This window comes from Engystomops pustulosus, chromosome 5, assembly GCF_040894005.1.
Source record: "Engystomops pustulosus chromosome 5, aEngPut4.maternal, whole genome shotgun sequence".
NCBI classification, from domain to species: domain Eukaryota; kingdom Metazoa; phylum Chordata; class Amphibia; order Anura; family Leptodactylidae; genus Engystomops; species Engystomops pustulosus.
This window is the reverse complement of record NC_092415.1, coordinates 214,009,342-214,035,963: the sequence shown is the minus strand read 5'-3', so window position 1 is coordinate 214,035,963 and position 26,622 is coordinate 214,009,342. Positions and strand designations below refer to the sequence as shown.

The following is a 26,622-nucleotide window of genomic DNA, read 5'->3' as shown; positions in this document are numbered from 1 at the left end:
AGGAAACAGTGATAACAGAGGAGGAAACAGTGATAACAGAGGAGGAAACAGTGATAACAGAGGAGGAAACAGTGATAACAGAGGAGGAAACAGTGATAACAGAGGAGGAAACAGTGATAACAAAGGAGGGAGCACTGATAACACACGGCAGACACTGATAACAGAGGAGGGAGCACTGATAACACATGGCAGGCACCGATAACAGAGGAGGGAGCACTGATAACACATGGCAGACACTGATAACAGAGGAGGGAGCACTGATAACAGAGGAGAGAGCACTGATAACAGAGGAGGAAACTGATAACAGAGGAGGGAGCACTGATAACACATGGCAGACACTGATAACACATGGCAGACACTGATAACACATGGCAGACACTGATAACACATGGCAGACACTGATAACAGAGGAGGGCGCAGTGATAACAGAGGAGGGAGCACTGATAACACATGGCAGACACTGATAACACATGGCAGACACTGATAACAGAGGAGGAACACTGATAACACATGGCAGACACTGATAACACATGGCAGACACTAATAACAGAGGAGGGAGCACTGATAACAGAGGAGGGAGCACTGATAACACACGGCAGACACTGATAACAGAGGAGGGTGCACTGATAACACACGGCAGGCACTAATAATAGAGGAGGGAGCACTGATAACACACGGCAGACACTGATAATAGAGGAGGGAGCACTGATAACACACGGCAGACACTGATAACAGAGGAGGGAGCACTGATAACACATTACAAATACTGATAATAGAGGAGGGGGCACTGATAACACATGGTAGACACTGATAACAGAGGAGGGAGCACTGATAACACATGGTAGACACTGATAACAGAGGAGGGAGCACTGATAACACATGGCAGACACTGATAACAGAGGAGGGAGCACTGATAACAGAGAAGGGAGCACTGATAACACATGGCAGACACTGATAGCACATGGCAGACACTGATAACAGAGGAGGGAGCACTGATAACACATGGCAGACACTGATAACAGAGGAGGAAACTGATAACAGAGGAGGGAGCACTGATAACACATGGCAGACACTGATAACAAAGGAGGGAGCACTGATAATAGAGAAGGGGGCACTGAAAGCACAGGGCAGACACTGATAGCACATGGCAGACACTGATAACAGAGGAGGGAGCACTGATAACAGAGGAGGGAGCACTGATAACAGAGGAGGAAACAGTGATAACAGAGGAGGAAACAGTGATAACAGAGGAGGAAACAGTGATAACAGAGGAGGAAACAGTGATAACAAAGGAGGGAGCACTGATAACACACGGCAGACACTGATAACAGAGGAGGGAGCACTGATAACACATTACAAATACTGATAATAGAGGAGGGGGCACTGATAACACATGGTAGACACTGATAACAGAGGAGGGAGCACTGATAACACATGGCAGACACTGAAAACAGAGGAGGGAGCACTGATAACAGAGGAGGGAGCACTGATAACAGAGAAGGGAGCACTGATAACACATGGCAGACACTAATAGCACATGGCAGACACTGATAACAGAGTAGGGAGCACTGATAACACATGGCAGACACTGATAAAAGAGGAGGGAGCACTGATAACAGAGGAGGGAGCACTGATAACAGAGGAGGAAACTGATAACAGAGGAGGGAGCACTGATAACACATGGCAGACACTGATAACACATGGCAGACACTGATAACAGAGGAGGGAGCAGTGATAACAGAGGAGGAAACTGATAACAGAGGAGGGAGCACTGATAACACATGGCAGACACTGATAACACAAGGCAGACACTGATAACACAAGGCAGACACTGATAACACATGGCAGACACTGATAACAGAGGAGGGAGCACTGATAACACATGACAGACACTGATAACACATGGCAGACACTGATAACAGAGGAGGGAGCACTGATAACACATGGCAGACACTGATAACAGAGGAGGGAGCAGTGATAACAGAGAAGGGGGCACTGATAGCACATGGCAGACACTGATAGCACATGGCAGACACTGATAACAGAGGAGGGAGCACTGATAACACACGGCAGACACTGATAACAGAGGAGGGAGCACTGATAACACATGGCAGGCACTGATAACAGAGGAGGGAGCACTGATAACACATGGCAGACACTGATAACAGAGGAGGGAGCACTGATAACAGAGGAGGGAGCACTGATAAAAGAGGAGGAAACTGATAACAGAGGAGGGAGCACTGATAACACATGGCAGACACTGATAACACATGGCAGACACTGATAACAGAGGAGGGAGCACTGATAACACATAGCAGACACTGATAACACATGGCAGACACTAATAACAGAGGAGGGAGCACTGATAACAGAGCAGGGAGCACTGATAACACACGGCAGACACTGATAACAGAGGAGGGTGCACTGATAACACACGGCAGACACTGATAACAGAGGAGGGAGCACTGATAACACATGGCAGGCACTGATAATAGAGGAGGGAGCACTGATAACACATGGCAGACACTGATAACACATGGCAGACACTAATAACAGAGGAGGGAGCACTAATAACAGAGGAGGGAGCACTGATAACACACGGCAGACACTGATAACAGAGGAGGGTGCACTGATAACACACGGCAGGCACTAATAATAGAGGAGGGACCACTGATAACACACGGCAGACACTGATAATAGAGGAGGGAGCACTGATAACACACGGCAGACACTGATAACAGAGGAAGGAGCACTGATAACACACGGCAGACACTGATAACAGAGGAGGGAGCACTGATAACACACGGCAGACACTGATAACAGAGGGGGGTGCACTGATAACACACGGCATACACTGATAACAGAGGAGGGAGCACTGATAACACACGGCAGGCACTAATAATAGAGGAGGGAGCACTGATAACACACGGCAGACACTGATAACAGAGGAGGGAGCACTGATAACACATTACAAATACTGATAATAAAGGAGGGGGCACTGATAACACATGGTAGACACTGATAACAGAGGAGGGAGCACTGATAACACATGGTAGACACTGATAACAGAGGAGGGAGCACTGATAACACATGGCAGACACTGATAACAGAGGAGGGAGCACTGATAACAGAGGAGGGAGCACTGATAACAGAGAAGGGAGCACTGATAACACATGGCAGACACTGATAGCACATGGCAGACACTGATAGCACATGGCAGACACTGATAACAGAGGAGGGAGCACTGATAACACATGGCAGACACTGATAAAAGAGGAGGGAGCACTGATAACAGAGGAGGAAACTGATAACAAAGGAGGGAGCACTGATAACACATGGCAGACACTGATAACACATGGCAGACAATGATAACACATGGCAGACAATGATAACACATGGCAGACACTGATAACAGAGGAGGGAGCACTGATAACACATGGCAGACAATGATAACAAAGGAGGGAGCACTGATAACAGAGAAGGGGGCACTGATAGCACAGGGCAGACACTGATAGCACATGGCAGACACTGATAACAGAGGAGGGAGCACTGATAACAGAGGAGGGAGCACTGATAACAGAGGAGGGAGCACTGATAACAGATGAGGAAACAGTGATAACAGATGAGGAAACAGTGATTACAGAGGAGGGAGCACTGATAACACATGGCAGACACTGATAACACATGGCAGACACTGATAACACATGGCAGACACTGATAACAGAGGAGGGAGCACTGATAACAGAGGAGGAAACTGCCATGTGTTATCAGTGCTCCCTCCTCTGTTATCAGACACTGATAACACATGGCAGACACTGATAACAGAGGAGGGAGCACTGATAACACATGGCAGACACTGATAACACATGGCAGACACTGATAACAGAGGAGGGAGCACTGATAACACATGGCAGACACTGATAACAGAGGAGGGAGCACTGATAACAGAGAAGGGGGCACTGATAGCACATAGCAGACACTGATAGCACATGGCAGACACTGATAACAGAGGAGGGAGCACTGATAACAGAGGAGGGAGCACTGATAACAGAGGAGGGAGCACTGATAACAGAGGAGGAAACAGTGATAACAGAGGAGGAAACAGTGATAACAGAGGAGGAAACAGTGATAACAAAGGAGGGAGCACTGATAACACATGGCAGACACTGATAACAGAGGAGAGAGCACTGATAACACATGGCAGGCACTGATAACAGAGGAGGGAGCACTGATAACAGAGGAGGGAGCACTGATAACAGAGGAGGGAGCACTGATAACAGAGGAGGGAGCACTGATAACAGAGGAGGGAGCACTGATAACAGAGGAGGAAACTGATAACAGAGGAGGGAGCACTGATAACACATGGCAGACACTGATAACACATGGCAGACACTGATAACAGAGGAGGGAGCAGTGATAACAGAGGAGGGAGCAGTGATAACAGAGGAGGGATCACTGATAACACATGGCAGACACTGATAACAGAGGAGGGAGCACTGATAACAGAGGAGGGAGCAATGATAACACACGGCAGACACTGATAACAGAAGAGGGTGCACTGATAACACACGGCAGACACTGATAACAGAGGAGGGAGCACTGATAACACATGGCAGACACTGATAACACATGGCAGACACTGATAACAGAGGAGGGAGCAGTGATAACAGAGGAGGGAGCAGTGATAACAGAGGAGGGAGCACTGATTACACATGGCAGACACTAATAACAGAGGAGGGAGCACTGATAACAGAGGAGGGAGCAATGATAACACACGGCAGACACTGATAACAGAAGAGGGTGCACTGATAACACACGGCAGACACTGATAACAGAGGAGGGAGCACTGATAACACATGGCAGGCACTGATAATAGAGGAGAGAGCACTGATAACACATGGCAGACACTGATAATAGAGGAGGGAGCACTGATAACACAGGGCAGACACTGATAACAGAGGAGGGAGCACTGATAACAGAGGAGGAAACTGATAACAGAGGAGGGAGCACTGATAACATATGGCAGACACTGATAACACATGGCAGACACTGATAACACATGGCAGACACTGATAACACATGGCAGACACTGATAACACATGGCAGACACTGATAACAGAGGAGGGAGCACTGATAACACATGGAAGACACTGATAACAGAGGAGGGAGCACTGATAACAGAGGAGGGAGCACTGATAACAGAGGAGGGAGCACTGATAACACATTACAAATACTGATAATGGAGGAGGGGGCACTGATAACACATGGCAGACACTGATAACACATGGCAGACACTGATAACAGAGGAGGGAGCACTGATAACACATGGCAGACACTGATAAAAGAGGAGGGAGCACTGATAACAGAGGAGGAAACTGATAACAGAGGAGGGAGCACTGATAACACATGGCAGACACTGATAACACATGGCAGACACTGATAACACATGGCAGACACTGATAACAGAGGAGGGAGCACTGATAACACATGGCAGACAATGATAACAAAGGAGGGAGCACTGATAACAGAGAAGGGGGCACTGATAGCACAGGGCAGACACTGATAGCACATGGCAGACACTGATAACAGAGGAGGGAGCACTGATAACAGAGGAGGGAGCACTGATAACAGAGGAGGAAACAGTGATAACAGATGAGGAAACAGTGATAACAGATGAGGAAACAGTGATTACAGAGGAGGGAGCACTGATAACACATGGCAGACACTGATAACACATGGCAGACACTGATAACAGAGGAGGGAGCACTGATAACAGAGGAGGAAACTGCCATGTGTTATCAGTGCTCCCTCCTCTGTTATCAGACACTGATAACACATGGCAGACACTGATAACAGAGGAGGGAGCACTGATAACACATGGCAGACACTGATAACACATGGCAGACACTGATAACAGAGGAGGGAGCACTGGTAACACATGGCAGACACTGATAACAGAGGAGGGAGCACTGATAACAGAGAAGGGGGCACTGAAAGCACATGGCAGACACTGATAGCACATGGCAGACACTGATAACAGAGGAGGGAGCACTGATAACAGAGGAGGGAGCACTGATAACAGAGGAGGGAGCACTGATAACAGAGGGGGAAACTGATAACAGAGGAGGGAGCACTGATAACACATGGCAGACACTGATAACACATGGCAGACACTGATAACAGAGGAGGGAGCAGTGATAACAGAGGAGGGAGCAGTGATAACAGAGGAGGGATCACTGATAACACATGGCAGACACTGATAACACATGGCAGACACTGATAACAGAGGAGGGAGCACTGATTACACATGGCAGACACTGATAACACATGGCAGACACTAATAACAGAGGAGGGAGCACTGATAACACACGGCAGACACTGATAACAGAGGAGGGAGCACTGATAACAGAGGAGGAAACTGATAACAGAGGAGGGAGCACTGATAACATATGGCAGACACTGATAACACATGGCAGACACTGATAACAGAGGAGGGAGCACTGATAACACATGGAAGACACTGATAACAGAGGAGGGAGCACTGATAACAAAGGAGGGAGCACTGATAACAGAGAAGGGAGCACTGATAACAGAGGAGGGAGCACTGATAACACATGGCAGACATTGATAACAGAGGAGGGAGCACTGATAACACATTACAAATACTGATAATGGAGGAGGGGGCACTGATAACACATGGTAGACACTGATAACAGAGGAGGGAGCACTGATAACACATGGCAGACACTGATAACAGAGGAGGGAGCACTGATAACACATGGCAGGCACTGATAATAGAGGAGGGAGCACTGATAACACATGGCAGACACTGATAATAGAGGAGGGAGCACTGATAACACACGGCAGACACTGATAATAGAGGAGGGAGCACTGATAACACACGGCAGACACTGATAACAGAGGAGGGAGCACTGATAACAGAGGAGGAAACTGATAACAGAGGAGGGAGCACTGATAACATATGGCAGACACTGATAACACATGGCAGACACTGATAACAGAGGAGGGAGCACTGATAACACATGGAAGACACTGATAACAGAGGAGGGAGCACTGATAACAGAGGAGGGAGCACTGATAACAGAGGAGGAAACTGATAACAGAGGAGGGAGCACTGATAACACATGGCAGACACTGATAACACATGGTAGACACTGATAACAGAGGAGGGAGCACTGATAACAGAGGAGGAAACTGATAACAGAGGAGGGAGCACTGATAACATATGGCAGACACTGATAACACATGGCAGACACTGATAACAGAGGAGGGAGCACTGATAACAGAGGAGGAAACTGATAACAGAGGAGGGAGCACTGATAACACATGGCAGACACTGATAACAGAGGAGGGAGCACTGATAACAGAGGAGGAAACTGATAACAGAGGAGGGAGCACTGATAACACATGGCAGACACTGATAACAGAGGAGGGAGCACTGATAACACATGGCAGACACTGATAACAGAGGAGGGAGCACTGATAACAGAGGAGGGAGCACTGATAACACATGGCAGACACTGATAACACATGGCAGACACTGATAACAGAGGAGGGAGCAGTGATAACAGAGGAGGGAGCACTGATAACACATTACAAATACTGATAATAGAGGAGGGAGCACTCATAACACACGGCAGACACTGATAATAGAGGAGGGAGCACTCATAACACACGGCAGACACTGATAGTAGAGGAGGGAGCACTGATAACACACGGCAGACACTGATAACAGAGGAGGGAGCACTGATAACAGAGGAGGAAACTGATAAAGAGGAGGGAGCACTGATAACATATGGCAGACACTGATAACACATGGCAGACACTGATAACACATGGCAGACACTGATAACAGAGGAGGGAGCACTGATAACACATGGAAGACACTGATAACAGAGGAGGAAACTGATAACAGAGGAGGAAACTGATAACAGAGGAGGAAACTGATAACAGAGGAGGAAACTGATAACAGAGGAGGGAGCACTGATAACAGAGGAGGGAGCACTGATAACAGAGGAGGGAGCACTGATAACAGAGGAGGGAGCACTGATAACAGAGGAGGGAGCACTGATAACACATGGCAGACACTGATAACACATGGCAGACACTGATAACACATGGCAGACACTGATAACACATGGCAGACACTGATAACACATGGCAGACACTGATAACACATGGCAGACACTGATAACAGAGGAGGGAGCAATGATAACAGAGGAGGGAGCACTGATAACAGAGGAGGGAGCACTGATAACAGAGGAGGGAGCACTGATAACAGAGGAGGGGGCACTGATAACAGAGGAGGGGGCACTGATAACAGAGGAGGGGGCACTGATAACAGAGGAGGGGGCACTGATAACAGAGGAGGGGGCACTGATAACAGAGGAGGGGGCACTGATAACAGAGGAGGGGGTACTGATAACAGAGGAGGGAGCACTGATAACAGAGGAGGGGGCACTGATAGCACATGGCAGACACTAATAGCACATGGCAGACACTGATAACAGAGGAGGGAGCACTGATATCAGAAGAGGGAGCACTGATAACAGAAGAGGGAACACTGATAACAGAGAAGGGAGCACTGATAACAGAGAAGGGAGCACTGATAACAGAGAAGGGAGCACTGATAACAGAGAAGGGAGCACTGATAACAGAGAAGGGAGCACTGATAACACATGGCAGTCACTGATAGCACATGGCAGACACTGATAACAGAGGAGGGAGCACTGATAACACATTACAAATACTGATAATAGAGGAGAGGGCACTGATAACACATTACAAATACTGATAATAGAGGAGAGGGCACTGATAACACATGGCAGACACTGATAACAGAGGAGGGAGCACTGATAACAGAGGAGGGAGCACTGATAACAGAGGAGGGAGCACTGATAACACATGGCAGACACTGATAACACATGGCAGACACTGATAACACATGGCAGACACTGATAACACATGGCAGACACTGATAACAGAGGAGGGAGCACTGATAACAGAGGAGGGAGCACTGATAACAGAGGAGGGAGCACTGATAACAGAGGAGGGGGCACTGATAACAGAGGAGGGGGCACTGATAACAGAGGAGGGGGCACTGATAACAGAGGAGGGGGTACTGATAACAGAGGAGGGGGTACTGATAACAGAGGAGGGAGCACTGATAACAGAGGAGGGGGCACTGATAGCACATGGCAGACACTAATAGCACATGGCAGACACTGATAACAGAGGAGGGAGCACTGATATCAGAAGAGGGAGCACTGATAACAGAAGAGGGAACACTGATAACAGAGAAGGGAGCACTGATAACAGAGAAGGGAGCACTGATAACAGAGAAGGGAGCACTGATAACAGAGAAGGGAGCACTGATAACAGAGAAGGGAGCACTGATAACACATGGCAGTCACTGATAGCACATGGCAGACACTGATAACAGAGGAGGGAGCACTGATAACACATTACAAATACTGATAATAGAGGAGAGGGCACTGATAACACATGGCAGACACTGATAACAGAGGAGGGAGCACTGATAACAGAGGAGGAAACTGATAACAGAGGAGGGAGCACTGATAACACATGGCAGACACTGATAACACATGGCAGACACTGATAACAGAGGAGGGAGCAGTGATAACAGAGGAGGGAGCACTGATAACAGAGGAGGGAGCACTGATAACAGAGGAGGGAGCACTGATAACAGAGGAGGAAACTGATAACAGAGAAGGGAGCACTGATACCACATGGCAGACACTGATAACACATGGCAGACACTGATAACAGAGGAGGGAGCACTGATAACACATTACAAATACTGATAATAGAGGAGAGGGCACTGATAACACATGGCAGACACTGATAACAGAGGAGGGAGCACTGATAACAGAGGAGGAAACTGATAACAGAGGAGGGAGCACTGATAACACATGGCAGACAGTGATAACACATGGCAGACACTGATAACAGAGGAGGGAGCAGTGATAACAGAGGAGGGAGCACTGATAACAGAGGAGGGAGCACTGATAACAGAGGAGGGAGCACTGATAACAGAGGAGGGAGCACTGATAACAGAGGAGGGAGCACTGATAACAGAGGAGGGAGCACTGATAACACATGGAAGACACTGATAACAGAGGAAGGAGCACTGATAACACATAGCAGACACTGATAACAGAGGAGGGAGCACTGATAACACATAGCAGACACTGATAACAGAGGAGGGAGCACTGATAACAGAGGAGGGAGCACTGATAACAGAGGAGGGAGCACTGATAACAGAGGAGGAAACTGATAACACATGGCAGACACTGATAACACATGGCAGACACTGATAACAGAGGAGGGAGCAGTGATAACAGAGGAGGGAGCACTGATAACAGAGGAGGAAACTGATAACAGAGGAGGGAGCACAAATAACACATGGCAGAAACTGAAAACACATGGCAGACACTGATAACAGAGGAGGGAGCACTGATAACACATGGCAGACACTGATAACACATGGCAGACATTGATAATAGAGGAGGGAGCACTGATAGCACATGGCAGACACTGATAAAAGAGGAGGGAGCACTGATTACAGAGGAGGGAGCACTGATAACAGAGGAGGAAACTGATAACAGAGGAGGGAGCACTGATAACACATGGCAGACACTGATAACACATGGCAGACACTGATAACAGAGGAGGGAGCACTGATAACACATGGCAGACACTGATAAAAGAGGAGGGAGCACTGATTACAAAGGAGGGAGCACTGATAACAGAGGAGGAAACTGATAACAGAGGAGGGAGCACTGATAACACATGGCAGACACTGATAACACATGGCAGACACTGATAACAGAGGAGGGAGCACTGATAACACATGGCAGACACTGATAACACATGGCAGACATTGATAATAGAGGAGGGAGCACTGATAGCACATGGCAGACACTGATAACAGAGGAGGGAGCACTGATAACAGAGGAGGAAACTAATAACAGAGGAGGGAGTACTGATATCAGAAGAGGGAGCACTGATAAAAGAAGAGGGAGCACTGATAACAGAAGAGGGAACACTGATAACAGAGAAGGGAGCACTGATAACAGAGAAGGGAGCACTGATAACACATGGCAGACACTGATAGCACATGGCAGACACTGATAGCACATGGCAGACACTGATAACAGAGGAGGGAGCACTGATAACACATTACAAATACTGATAATAGAGGAGAGGGCACTGATAACACATGGCAGACACTGATAACACATGGCAGACACTGATAACAGAGGAGGGAGCAGTGATAACACATTACAAATACTGATAATAGAGGAGAGGGCACTGATAACACATGGCAGACACTGATAACACATGGCAGACACTGATAACAGAGGAGGGAGCAGTGATAACAGAGGAGGGAGCACTGATAACAGAGGAGGGAGCACTGATAACAGAGGAGGGAGCACTGATAACAGAGGAGGAAACTGATAACAGAGGAGGGAGCACTGATAACACATGGCAGACACTGATAACACATGGCAGACACTGATAACAGAGGAGGGAGCAGTGATAACAGAGGATGGAGCACTGATAACAGAGGAGGGAGCACTGATAACAGAGGAGGAAACTGATAACAGAGGAGGAAACTGATAACAGAGGAGGGAGCACTGAAACCACATGGCAGACACTAATAACACATGGCAGACACTGATAATAGAGGAGGGAGCACTGATAACACATTACAAATACTGATAATAGAGGAGAGGGCACTGATAACACATGGCAGACACTGATAACAGAGGAGGGAGCACTGATAACAGAGGAGGAAACTGATAACAGAGGAGGGAGCACTGATAACACATGGCAGACACTGATAACACATGGCAGACACTGATAACACATGGCAGACACTGATAACAGAGGAGGGAGCAGTGATAACAGAGGAGGGAGCAGTGATAACAGAGGAGGGAGCACTGATAACAGAGGAGGAAACTGATAACAGAGGAGGGAGCACTGATACCACATGGCAGACACTGATAACACATGGCAGACACTGATAACAGAGGAGGGAGCACTGATAACAGAGGAGGAAGCACTGATAACAGAGGAGGGAGCACTGATAACAGAGGAGGAAACTGATAACAGAGGAGGGAGCTCTGATAACACATGGCAGACACTGATAACACATGGCAGACACTGATAACAGAGGAGGGAGCAGTGATAACAGAGGAGGGAGCACTGATAACAGAGGAGGGAGCACTGATAACAGAGGAGGAAACTGATAACAGTGGAGGGAGCACAAATAACACATGGGAGAAACTGATAACACATGGCAGACACTGATAACAGAGGAGGGAGCACTGATAACACATGGCAGACACTGATAACACATGGCAGACATTGATAATAGAGGAGGGAGCACTGATAGCACATGGCAGACACTGATAAAAGAGGAGGGAGCACTGATTACAGAGGAGGGAGCACTGATAACAGAGGAGGAAACTGATAACAGAGGAGGGAGCACTGATAACACATGGCAGACACTGATAACACATGGCAGACACTGATAACAGTGGAGGGAGCACTGATAACACATGGTAGACACTGATAAAAGAGGAGGGAGCACTGATTACAGAGGAGGGAGCAATGATAACAGAGGAGGAAACTGATAACAGAGGAGGGAGCACTGATAACACATGGCAGACACTGATAACAGAGGAGGGAGCACTGATAACACATGGCAGACACTGATAACACATGGCAGACACTGATAACAGAGGAGGGAGCACTGATAACACATGGTAGACACTGATAAAAGAGGAGGGAGCACTGATAAAAGAGGAGGGAGCACTGATAACAGAGGAGGAAACTGATAACAGAGGAGGGAGCACTGATAACACATGGCAGACACTGATAACAGAGGAGGGAGCACTGATAACACATGGCAGACACTGATAACACATGGCAGACATTGATAACAGAGGAGGGAGCACTGATAACACATGGCAGACACTGATAACAGAGGAGGGAGCACTGATAACAGAGGAGGGAGCACTGATAACAGAGGAGGGAGCACTGATAACAGAGGAGGGGGCACTGATAACAGAGGAGGGGGCACTGATAACAGAGGAGGGGGCACTGATAACAGAGGAGGGGGCACTGATAACAGAGGAGGGGGTACTGATAACAGAGGAGGGAGCACTGATAACAGAGGAGGGGGCACTGATAGCACATGGCAGACACTAATAGCACATGGCAGACACTGATAACAGAGGAGGGAGCACTGATAACAGAGGAGGAAACTGATAACAGAGGAGGAAACTGATAACAGAGGAGGGAGCACTGATATCAGAAGAGGGAGCACTGATAACAGAAGAGGGAACACTGATAACAGAGAAGGGAGCACTGATAACAGAGAAGGGAGCACTGATAACAGAGAAGGGAGCACTGATAACAGAGAAGGGAGCACTGATAACAGAGAAGGGAGCACTGATAACAGAGAAGGGAGCACTGATAACAGAGAAGGTAGCACTGATAACACATGGCAGTCACTGATAGCACATGGCAGACACTGATAACAGAGGAGGGAGCACTGATAACACATTACAAATACTGATAATAGAGGAGAGGGCACTGATAACACATGGCAGACACTGATAACAGAGGAGGGAGCACTGATAACAGAGGAGGAAACTGATAACAGAGGAGGGAGCACTGATAACACATGGCAGACACTGATAACACATGGCAGACACTGATAACAGAGGAGGGAGCACTGATAACAGAGGAGGGAGCACTGATAACAGAGGAGGGAGCACTGATAACAGAGGAGGGAGCACTGATAACAGAGGAGGAAACTGATAACAGAGAAGGGAGCACTGATACCACATGGCAGACACTGATAACACATGGCAGACACTGATAACAGAGGAGGGAGCACTGATAACACATTACAAATACTGATAATAGAGGAGAGGGCACTGATAACACATGGCAGACACTGATAACAGAGGAGGGAGCACTGATAACAGAGGAGGAAACTGATAACAGAGGAGGGAGCACTGATAACACATGGCAGACAGTGATAACACATGGCAGACACTGATAACAGAGGAGGGAGCAGTGATAACAGAGGAGGGAGCACTGATAACAGAGGAGGGAGCACTGATAACACATGGAAGACACTGATAACAGAGGAGGGAGCACTGATAACACATAGCAGACACTGATAACAGAGGAGGGAGCACTGATAACACATAGCAGACACTGATAACAGAGGAGGGAGCACTGATAACAGAGGAGGGAGCACTGATAACAGAGGAGGGAGCACTGATAACAGAGGAGGAAACTGATAACACATGGCAGACACTGATAACACATGGCAGACACTGATAACAGAGGAGGGAGCAGTGATAACAGAGGAGGGAGCACTGATAACAGAGGAGGAAACTGATAACAGAGGAGGGAGCACAAATAACACATGGCAGAAACTGAAAACACATGGCAGACACTGATAACAGAGGAGGGAGCACTGATAACACATGGCAGACACTGATAACACATGGCAGACATTGATAATAGAGGAGGGAGCACTGATAGCACATGGCAGACACTGATAAAAGAGGAGGGAGCACTGATAACAGAGGAGGGAGCACTGATAACAGAGGAGGAAACTGATAACAGAGGAGGGAGCACTGATAACACATGGCAGACACTGATAACACATGGCAGACACTGATAACAGAGGAGGGAGCACTGATAACACATGGCAGACACTGATAAAAGAGGAGGGAGCACTGATTACAAAGGAGGGAGCACTGATAACAGAGGAGGAAACTGATAACAGAGGAGGGAGCACTGATAACACATGGCAGACACTGATAACACATGGCAGACACTGATAACAGAGGAGGGAGCACTGATAACACATGGCAGACACTGATAACACATGGCAGACATTGATAATAGAGGAGGGAGCACTGATAGCACATGGCAGACACTGATAACAGAGGAGGGAGCACTGATAACAGAGGAGGAAACTAATAACAGAGGAGGAAGTACTGATATCAGAAGAGGGAGCACTGATAAAAGAAGAGGGAGCACTGATAACAGAAGAGGGAACACTGATAACAGAGAAGGGAGCACTGATAACAGAGAAGGGAGCACTGATAACACATGGCAGACACTGATAGCACATGGCAGACACTGATAACAGAGGAGGGAGCACTGATAACACATTACAAATACTGATAATAGAGGAGAGGGCACTGATAACACATGGCAGACACTGATAACACATGGCAGACACTGATAACAGAGGAGGGAGCAGTGATAACACATTACAAATACTGATAATAGAGGAGAGGGCACTGATAACACATGGCAGACACTGATAACACATGGCAGACACTGATAACAGAGGAGGGAGCAGTGATAACAGAGGAGGGAGCACTGATAACAGAGGAGGGAGCACTGATAACAGAGGAGGGAGCACTGATAACAGAGGAGGGAGCACTGATAACAGAGGAGGAAACTGATAACAGAGGAGGGAGCACTGATAACACATGGCAGACACTGATAACACATGGCAGACACTGATAACAGAGGAGGGAGCAGTGATAACAGAGGATGGAGCACTGATAACAGAGGAGGGAGCACTGATAACAGAGGAGGAAACTGATAACAGAGGAGGAAACTGATAACAGAGGAGGGAGCACTGAAACCACATGGCAGACACTAATAACACATGGCAGACACTGATAATAGAGGAGGGAGCACTGATAACACATTACAAATACTGATAATAGAGGAGAGGGCACTGATAACACATGGCAGACACTGATAACAGAGGAGGGAGCACTGATAACAGAGGAGGAAACTGATAACAGAGGAGGGAGCACTGATAACACATGGCAGACACTGATAACACATGGCAGACACTGATAACACATGGCAGACACTGATAACAGAGGAGGGAGCAGTGATAACAGAGGAGGGAGCAGTGATAACAGAGGAGGGAGCACTGATAACAGAGGAGGAAACTGATAACAGAGGAGGGAGCACTGATACCACATGGCAGACACTGATAACACATGGCAGACACTGATAACACATGGCAGACACTGATAACAGAGGAGGGAGCACTGATAACAGAGGAGGAAGCACTGATAACAGAGGAGGGAGCACTGATAACAGAGGAGGAAACTGATAACAGAGGAGGGAGCACTGATAACACATGGCAGACACTGATAACACATGGCAGACACTGATAACAGAGGAGGGAGCAGTGATAACAGAGGAGGGAGCACTGATAACAGAGGAGGAAACTGATAACAGTGGAGGGAGCACAAATAACACATGGGAGAAACTGATAACACATGGCAGACACTGATAACAGAGGAGGGAGCACTGATAACACATGGCAGACACTGATAACACATGGCAGACATTGATAATAGAGGAGGGAGCACTGATAGCACATGGCAGACACTGATAAAAGAGGAGGGAGCACTGATTACAGAGGAGGGAGCACTGATAACAGAGGAGGAAACTGATAACAGAGGAGGGAGCACTGATAACACATGGCAGACACTGATAACACATGGCAGACACTGATAACAGTGGAGGGAGCACTGATAACACATGGTAGACACTGATAAAAGAGGAGGGAGCACTGATTACAGAGGAGGGAGCAATGATAACAGAGGAGGAAACTGATAACAGAGGAGGGAGCACTGATAACACATGGCAGACACTGATAACAGAGGAGGGAGCACTGATAACACATGGCAGACACTGATAACACATGGCAGACACTGATAAAAGAGGAGGGAGCACTGATAAAAGAGGAGGGAGCACTGATAACAGAGGAGGAAACTGATAACAGAGGAGGGAGCACTGATAACACATGGCAGACACTGATAACAGAGGAGGGAGCACTGATAACACATGGCAGACACTGATAACACATGGCAGACATTGATAACAGAGGAGGGAGCACTGATAACACATGGCAGACACTGATAACACATGGCAGACATTGATAATAGAGGAGGGAGCACTGATAGCACATGGCAGACACTGATAACAGAGGAGGGAGCACTGATAACAGAGGAGGAAACTAATAACAGAGATGGGAGCACTGATAACACATGGCAGACACTGATAACACATGGCAGACACTGATTACAGAGGAGGGAGCACTGATAACACATGGCAGACACTGATAAAAGAGGAGGGAGCACTGATAACAGAGGAGGAAACTGATAACAGAGGAGGGAGCACTGATAACACATGGCAGACACTGATAACACATGGCAGACACTGATAACAGAGGAGGGAGCACTGATAACACATGGCAGACACTGATAACACATGGCAGACATTGATAATAGAGGAGGGAGCACTGATAGCACATGGCAGACACTGATAACAGAGGAGGGAGCACTGATAACAGAGGAGGAAACTGATAACAGAGGAGGGAGCACTGATAACACATGGCAGACACTGATAACACATGGCAGACACTGATAACAGAGGAGGGAGCACTGATAACACATGGCAGACACTGATAACACATGGCAGACACTAATAACAGAAGAGGGTGCACTGATAACACATGGAAGGCACTGATAACACATGGCAGACACTGATAACAGAGGAGGGAGCAGTGATAACAGAGGAGGGAGCACTGATAACAGAGGAGGGAGCACTGATACCACATGGCAGACACTGATAACACATGGCAGACACTGATAACAGAGGAGGGTGCACTGATAACACATGGAAGACACTGATAACAGAGGAGGGAGCACTGATAACAGAGGAGGGAGCACTGATAACACACGGCAGACGCTGCTAACAGAGGAGGGAGCACTGATAACAGAGGAGGGAGCACTGATAACAGAGGAGGGAGCACTGATAACAGAGGAGGGAGCACTGATAACACATGGCAGACACTGATAACACATGGCAGACACTGATAACAGAGGAGGGAGCACTGATAACACATGGCAGACACTGATAACAGAGGAGGGTGCACTGATAACACATGGCAGACACTGATAACAGAGGAGGGAGCACTGATAACACATGGCAGACACTGATAACAGAGGAGGGAGCACTGATAACACATGGCAGACACTGATAACAGAGGAGAGAGCACTGATAGCACATGGCAGACACTGATAACAGAGGAGGGGGCACTGATAACACACGGCAGACACTGATAACAGAGGAGGGAGCACTGATAGCACATGGCAGACACTGATAACAGAGGAGGGAGCACTAATAACACATTACAAATACTGATAATAGAGGAGGGAGCACTGATAAAACATGGCAGATACTGATAACAAATGGCAGATACTGATAACAGAGGAGGGTGCACTGATAACAGAGGAGAGGGCACGGATAACAGAGGAGGGGGCACGGATAACAGAGGAGGGGGCACGGATAACAGAGGAGGGGGCAAGGATAACACATGGCAGATATTGATAATAGAAGAGGGAGCACTGATAACACATGGCAGATATGGATAACAGAGGAGGGGGCATGGATAACAGAGGAGGGGGCACGGATAACAGAGGAGGGGGCACGGATAACAGAGGAGGGGGCACGGATAACAGAGGAGGGAGCACTGATAACACATGGCAGACACTGATAACAGAGGAGGGAGCACTGATAGCACATGGCAGATACTGATAACAGAGGACGGGGAACGGATAACAGAGGAGGGGGCACGGATAACAGAGGAGGGGGCACGGATAGCAGGAGTGATACACCAGACTTACAGCAGACTGTCTCGCTCCTCCAGGACACGATGGCGGCCTCCTGGGCACACTGCCTGGCATAGGCGGCAACTGAGCTGCATAGACAGTTCTGACCAGGAGGGCAGGTGCACACGTCAGACAGGCAGAGCTGGTGGTAGGGGCGCCAATCCACCGAATCATGGCAAGACTGAGGGTAACGATAGGGAATAGACAAAAGTTATTTGTAAATAAAGTCATTACAGCGACATAATATTAATAAATATTTACCATCATTATATGTACATAACACCACTATATAGTACTATAGCTGCCAGGACTATATATATAATAACACCACTATATAGTACTATAGCTGCCAGGACTATATATATAATAACACCGCTATATGGTACTATAGCTGCCAGGACTATATATATAATAACACCGCTATATGGTACTATAGCTGCCAGGACTATATATATATAATAACACCGCTATATGGTACCATGGCTGCTAGTACTATATATATAATAACATCGCTATATGGTACCATAGCTGCCAGTACTATATATATATAATAACACCACTATATAGTACTATAGCTGCCAGGACTATATATATAATAACACTGCTATATGGTACCATGGCTGCCAGGACTATATATATAATAACATCGCTATATGGTACCATAGCTGCCAGTACTATATATATATATAATAACACCACTATATAGTACTATAGCTGCCAGGACTATATATATAATAACACCGCTATATGGTACTATAGCTGCCAGGACTATATATTTAATAACACCGCTATATGGTACCATAGCTGTCAGGACTATATATATAATAACACCGCTATATGGTACCATAGCTGCCAGTACTATATATATATAATAACACCGCTATATGGTACTATAGCTGCCAGTACTATATATATAATAACACCGCTATATGGTACCATAGCTGCCAGGACTATATATATAATAACACCGCTATATGGTACCATAGCTGCCAGGACTATATATATAATAACACCGCTATATGGTACCATAGCTGCCAGAACTATATATATATAATAACACCGCTATATGGTACTATAGCTGCCAGTACTATATATATAATAACACCGCTATATGGTACCATAGCTGCCAGGACTATATATATAATAACACCGCTATATGGTACCATAGCTGCCAGTACTATATATATAATAACACCGCTATATGGTGCCATAGCTGCCAGGACTATATATATAATAACACCGCTATATGGTACCATAGCTGCCAGGACTATATATATAATAACACCGCTATATGGTACTATAGCTGCCAGGACTATATAAATAATAACACTGCTATATGGTACCATAGCTGCCAGGACTGTATATATAATAACACCGCTATATGGTACCATAGCTGCCAGGACTATATATATAATAACACCGCTATATGGTACCATAGCTGCCAGTACTATGTATATAATAACACCGCTATATGGTACCATAGCTGCCAGGACTATATATGTAATAACACCGCTATATGGTACTATAGCTGCCAGGACTATATATATAATAACACCGCTATATGGTACCATAGCTGCCAGGACTATATATATAATAACACCGCTATATGGTACCATAGCTGCCAGGACTATATATTTAATAACACTGCTATATGGTACTATAGCTGCCAGTACTATATATATAATAACACCGCTATATGGTACCATAGCTGCCAGGACTATATATATAATAACACCGCTATATGGTGCCATAGCTGCCAGGACTATATATATATAATAACACCGCTATATGGTACCATAGCTGCCAGTACTATATATGTAATAACACCGCTATATGGTACCATAGCTGCCAGGACTATATATATAATAACACAGCTATATGGTACCATAGCTGCCAGTACTATATATATAATAACATCGCTATATGGTACCATAGCTGCCAGGACTATATATAATAACACCGCTATATGGTACCATAGCTGCCAGGACTATATATAGAATAACACCGCTATATGGTACCATAGTTGCCAGGACTATATATATAATAACACCGCTATATGGTACCATAGCTGCCAGGACTATATATATAATAACACCGCTATATGGTACCATAGCTGCCAGTACTATATATATAATAACACCGCTATATGGTACCATAGCTGCCAGGACTATATATATAATAACACCGCTATATGGTACCATAGCTGCCAGGACTATATATAATAACACCACTATATGGTACCATAGCTGCAAGGACTATATATAATAACACCACTATATGGTACCATAGCTGCCAGTACTATGTATATTATAACACTGCTATATGGTACCATAGCTGCCAGGACTATATATATAATAACACCGCTATATGGTACCATAGCTGCCAGTACTATATATATAATAACACCGCTATATGGTACCATAGCTGCCAGGACTGTATATATATAATAACACCGCTATATGGTACCATAGCTGCCAGTACTATATATAATAACACTGCTATATGGTACCATAGCTGCCAGTACTATATATATAATAACACTGCTATATGGTACCATAGCTGCCAGTACTATATATATAATAACACTGCTATATGGTACCATAGCTGCCAGGACTATATATAATAACACCGCTATATGGTACCATAGCTGCCAGTACTATATATATAATAACACCGCTATATGGTACCATAGCTGCCAGGACTGTATATATATATAATAACACCGCTATATGGTACTATAGCTGCCAGGACTATATATATAATAACATCGCTATATGGTACCATAGCTGCCAGTACTATGTATATAATAACACCGCTATATGGTACCATAGCTGCCAGTACTATATATATAATAACACCGCTATATGGTACCATAGCTGCCAGGACTATATATATAATAACACCGCTATATGGTACCATAGCTGCCAGGACTATATATATAATAACACCGCTATATGGTACCATAGCTGCCAGGACTATATATATAATAACACTGCTATATGGTACCATAGCTGCCAGTACTATATATATAATAACATCGCTATATGGTACCATAGCTGCCAGGACTATATATATAATAACACTGCTATATGGTACCATAGCTGCCAGGACTATATATATAATAACACCGCTATATGGTACCATAGCTGCCAGTACTATGTATATAATAACACTGTTATATGGTACTATAGCTGCCAGGACTATATATATAATAACACTGCTATATGGTACCATAGCTGCCAGTACTATATATATAATAACACCGCTATATGGTACCATAGCTGCCAGTACTATATATATAATAACACCGCTATATGGTACCATAGCTGCCAGGACTATATATATAATAACACCGCTATATGGTACTATAGCTGCCAGTACTATATATAATAACACCGCTATATGGTACCATAGCTGCCAGGACTATATAAATAATAACACCGCTATATGGTACTATAGCTGCCAGTACTATGTATATAATAACACCGCTATATGGTACTATAGCTGCCAGGACTATATAAATAATAACACCGCTATATGGTACTATAGCTGCCAGTACTATGTATATAATAACACCGCTATATGGTACTATAGCTGCCAGGACTACATATATAATAACACTGCTATATGGTACCATAGCTGCCAGGACTATATATATAATAACACCGCTATATGGTACCATAGCTGCCAGGACTATATATGTAATAACACCGCTATATGGTACCATAGCTGCCAGTACTATATATATAATAACACCGCTATATGGTACTATAGCTGCCAGTACTATGTATATAATAACACCGCTATATGGTACCATAGCTGCCAGTACTATATATATAATAACACCGCTATATGGTACTATAGCTGCCAGGACTATATATATAATAACACCGCTATATGGTACCATAGCTGCCAGGACTATATATATAATAACACCGCTATATGGTACCATAGCTGCCAGTACTATATATATAATAACATCGCTATATGGTACCATAGCTGCCAGGACTATATATAATAACACCGCTATATGGTACCATAGCTGCCAGGACTATATATATAATAACACCGCTATATGGTACCATAGTTGCCAGGACTATATATATAATAACACCGCTATATGGTACCATAGCTGCCAGTACTATATATATAATAACACCGCTATATGGTACCATAGCTGCCAGTACTATATATATAATAACATCGCTATATGGTACCATAGCTGCCAGGACTATATATAATAACACCGCTATATGGTACCATAGCTGCCAGGACTATATATATAATAACACCGCTATATGGTACCATAGTTGCCAGGACTATATATATAATAACACCGCTATATGGTACCATAGCTGCCAGTACTATATATATAATAACACCGCTATATGGTACCATAGCTGCCAGGACTATGTATATAATAACACTGCTATATGGTACCATAGCTGCCAGGACTATATATATAAGAACACCGCTATATGGTACCATAGCTGCCAGTACTATATATATAATAACACTGCTATATGGTACCATAGCTGCCAGTACTATATATATAATAACACCGCTATATGGTACCATAGCTGCCAGTACTATATATATAATAACACCGCTATATGGTACCATAGCTGCCAGGACTGTATATATATAATAACACCGCTATATGGTACTATAGCTGCCAGGACTATATATATAATAACACCGCTATATGGTACCATAGCTGCCAGGACTATATATATAATAACACCGCTATATGGTACCATAGCTGCCAGTACTATATATATAATAACACTGCTATATGGTACCATAGCTGCCAGTACTATATATATATAATAACATCGCTATATGGTACTATAGCTGCCAGGACTATATATATAATAACACCGCTATATGGTACTATAGCTGCCAGTACTATATATATAATAACATCGCTATATGGTACCATAGCTGCCAGGACTATATATATAATAACACCGCTATATGGTACTATAGCTGCCAGGACTATATATATAATAACACCGCTATATGGTACCATAGCTGCCAGTACTATATATATATAATAACATCGCTATATGGTACTATAGCTGCCAGGACTATATATATAATAACACCGCTATATGGTACCATAGCTGCCAGGACTATATAAATAATAACACTGCTATATGGTACCATAGCTGCCAGGACTATATATATAATAACACCGCTATATGGTACCATAGCTGCCAGTACTTTATATATAATAACACCGCTATATGGTACCATAGCTGCCAGGACTATATATATAATAACACCGCTATATGGTACCATAGCTGCCAGGACTATATATAATAACACCACTATATGGTACCATAGCTGCCAGGACTATATATAATAACACCACTATATGGTACCATAGCTGCCAGGACTATATATAATAACACCGCTATATGGTACCATAGCTGCCAGTACTATGTATATTATAACACTGCTATATGGTACCATAGCTGCCAGGACTATATATATAATAACACCGCTATATGGTACCATAGCTGCCAGTACTATATATATAATAACACCGCTATATGGTACCATAGCTGCCAGGACTGTATATATATAATAACACCGCTATATGGTACCATAGCTGCCAGTACTATATATATATATAATAACACTGCTATATGGTACCATAGCTGCCAGGACTATATATATAATAACACTGCTATATGGTACCATAGCTGCCAGGACTATATATATAATAACACCGCTATATGGTACTATAGCTGCCAGGACTATATATATAATAACACTGCTATATGGTACCATAGCTGCCAGGACTGTATATATATATAATAACACCGCTATATGGTACCATAGCTGCCAGTACTATATATATAATAACACTGCTATATGGTACCATAGCTGCCAGTACTATGTATATAATAACACTGCTATATGGTACCATAGCTGCCAGGACTATATATAATAACACCGCTATATGGTACCATAGCTGCCAGTACTATATATATAATAACACCGCTATATGGTACCATAGCTGCCAGGACTGTATATATATAATAACACCGCTATATGGTACTATAGCTGCCAGGACTATATATATAATAACACCGCTATATGGTACCATAGCTGCCAGGACTATATATATAATAACACCGCTATATGGTACCATAGCTGCCAGGACTATATATATAATAACACCGCTATATGGTACCATAGCTGCCAGGACTATATATATAATAACACCGCTATATGGTACCATAGCTGCCAGGACTATATATATAATAACACCGCTATATGGTACCATAGCTGCCAGGACTATATATATAATAACACCGCTATATGGTACCATAGCTGCCAGTACTATGTATATAATAACACTGCTATATGGTACTATAGCTGCCAGGACTATATATATAATAACACTGCTATATGGTACCATAGCTGCCAGTACTATATATTTAATAACACCGCTATATGGTACCATAGCTGCCAGGACTATATATATAATAACACCGCTATATGGTACCATAGCTGCCAGGACTATATATATAATAACACCGCTATATGGTACTATAGCTGCCAGGACTATATATATAATAACACCGCTATATGGTACTATAGCTGCCAGTACTATATATAATAACACCGCTATATGGTACCATAGCTGCCAGGACTATATAAATAATAACACTGCTATATGGTACCATAGCTGCCAGGACTATATATATAATAACACCGCTATATGGTACCATAGCTGCCAGGACTATATATGTAATAACACCGCTATATGGTACCATAGCTGCCAGTACTATATATGTAATAACACCGCTATATGGTACCATAGCTGCCAGTACTATATATATAATAACACCGCTATATGGTACTATAGCTGCCAGTACTATGTATATAATAACACCGCTATATGGTACCATAGCTGCCAGTACTATATATATAATAACACCGCTATATGGTACTATAGCTGCCAGGACTATATATATAATAACACCGCTATATGGTACCATAGCTGCCAGGACTATATATATAATAACACCGCTATATGGTACCATAGCTGCCAGTACTATATATATAATAACATCGCTATATGGTACCATAGCTGCCAGGACTATATATAATAACACCGCTATATGGTACCATAGTTGCCAGGACTATATATATAATAACACCGCTATATGGTACCATAGTTGCCAGGACTATATATATAATAACACCGCTATATGGTACCATAGCTGCCAGGACTATATATAATAACACCACTATATGGTACCATAGCTGCCAGGACTATATATAATAACACCGCTATATGGTACCATAGCTGCCAGTACTATATATATAATAACACCGCTATATGGTACTATAGCTGCCAGGACTATATATATAATAACACAGCTATATGGTACCATAGCTGCCAGGACTATATATATAATAACACCGCTATATGGTACCATAGCTGCCAGGACTGTATATATATATAATAACACCGCTATATGGTACTATAGTTGCCAGGACTATATATAATAACACCGCTATATGGTACCATAGCTGCCAGGACTATATATATAATAACACCGCTATATGGTACCATAGCTGCCAGGACTATATATATAATAACACCGCTGTATAGTACCATAGCTGCCAGTACTATATATATAATAACATCGCTATATGGTACCATAGCTGCCAGGACTATATATAATAACACCGCTATATGGTACCATATTTGCCAGGACTATATATATAATAACACCGCTATATGGTACCATAGCTGCCAGGACTATATATAATAACACCACTATATGGTACCATAGCTGCCAGTACT

The 26,622-nt window shown here is 44.5% G+C and overlaps 1 protein-coding gene across 5 annotated transcripts in view; it reads right to left on the bottom strand.

The window, feature by feature from the left end:
* The window catches only part of LOC140133894 (SCO-spondin-like), a 235,870-nt gene that overhangs the window by 161,092 nt on the left and 48,156 nt on the right, over window positions 1-26,622 (bottom strand). For all 5 annotated transcript variants that reach the window (XM_072154576.1, XM_072154577.1, XM_072154579.1 and 2 more), the window contains exon 16: window positions 18,807-18,972. In XM_072154576.1, the coding sequence (XP_072010677.1) occupies window positions 18,807-18,972 (166 nt within the window). The remainder of the gene's footprint in view (window positions 1-18,806; window positions 18,973-26,622) is intronic.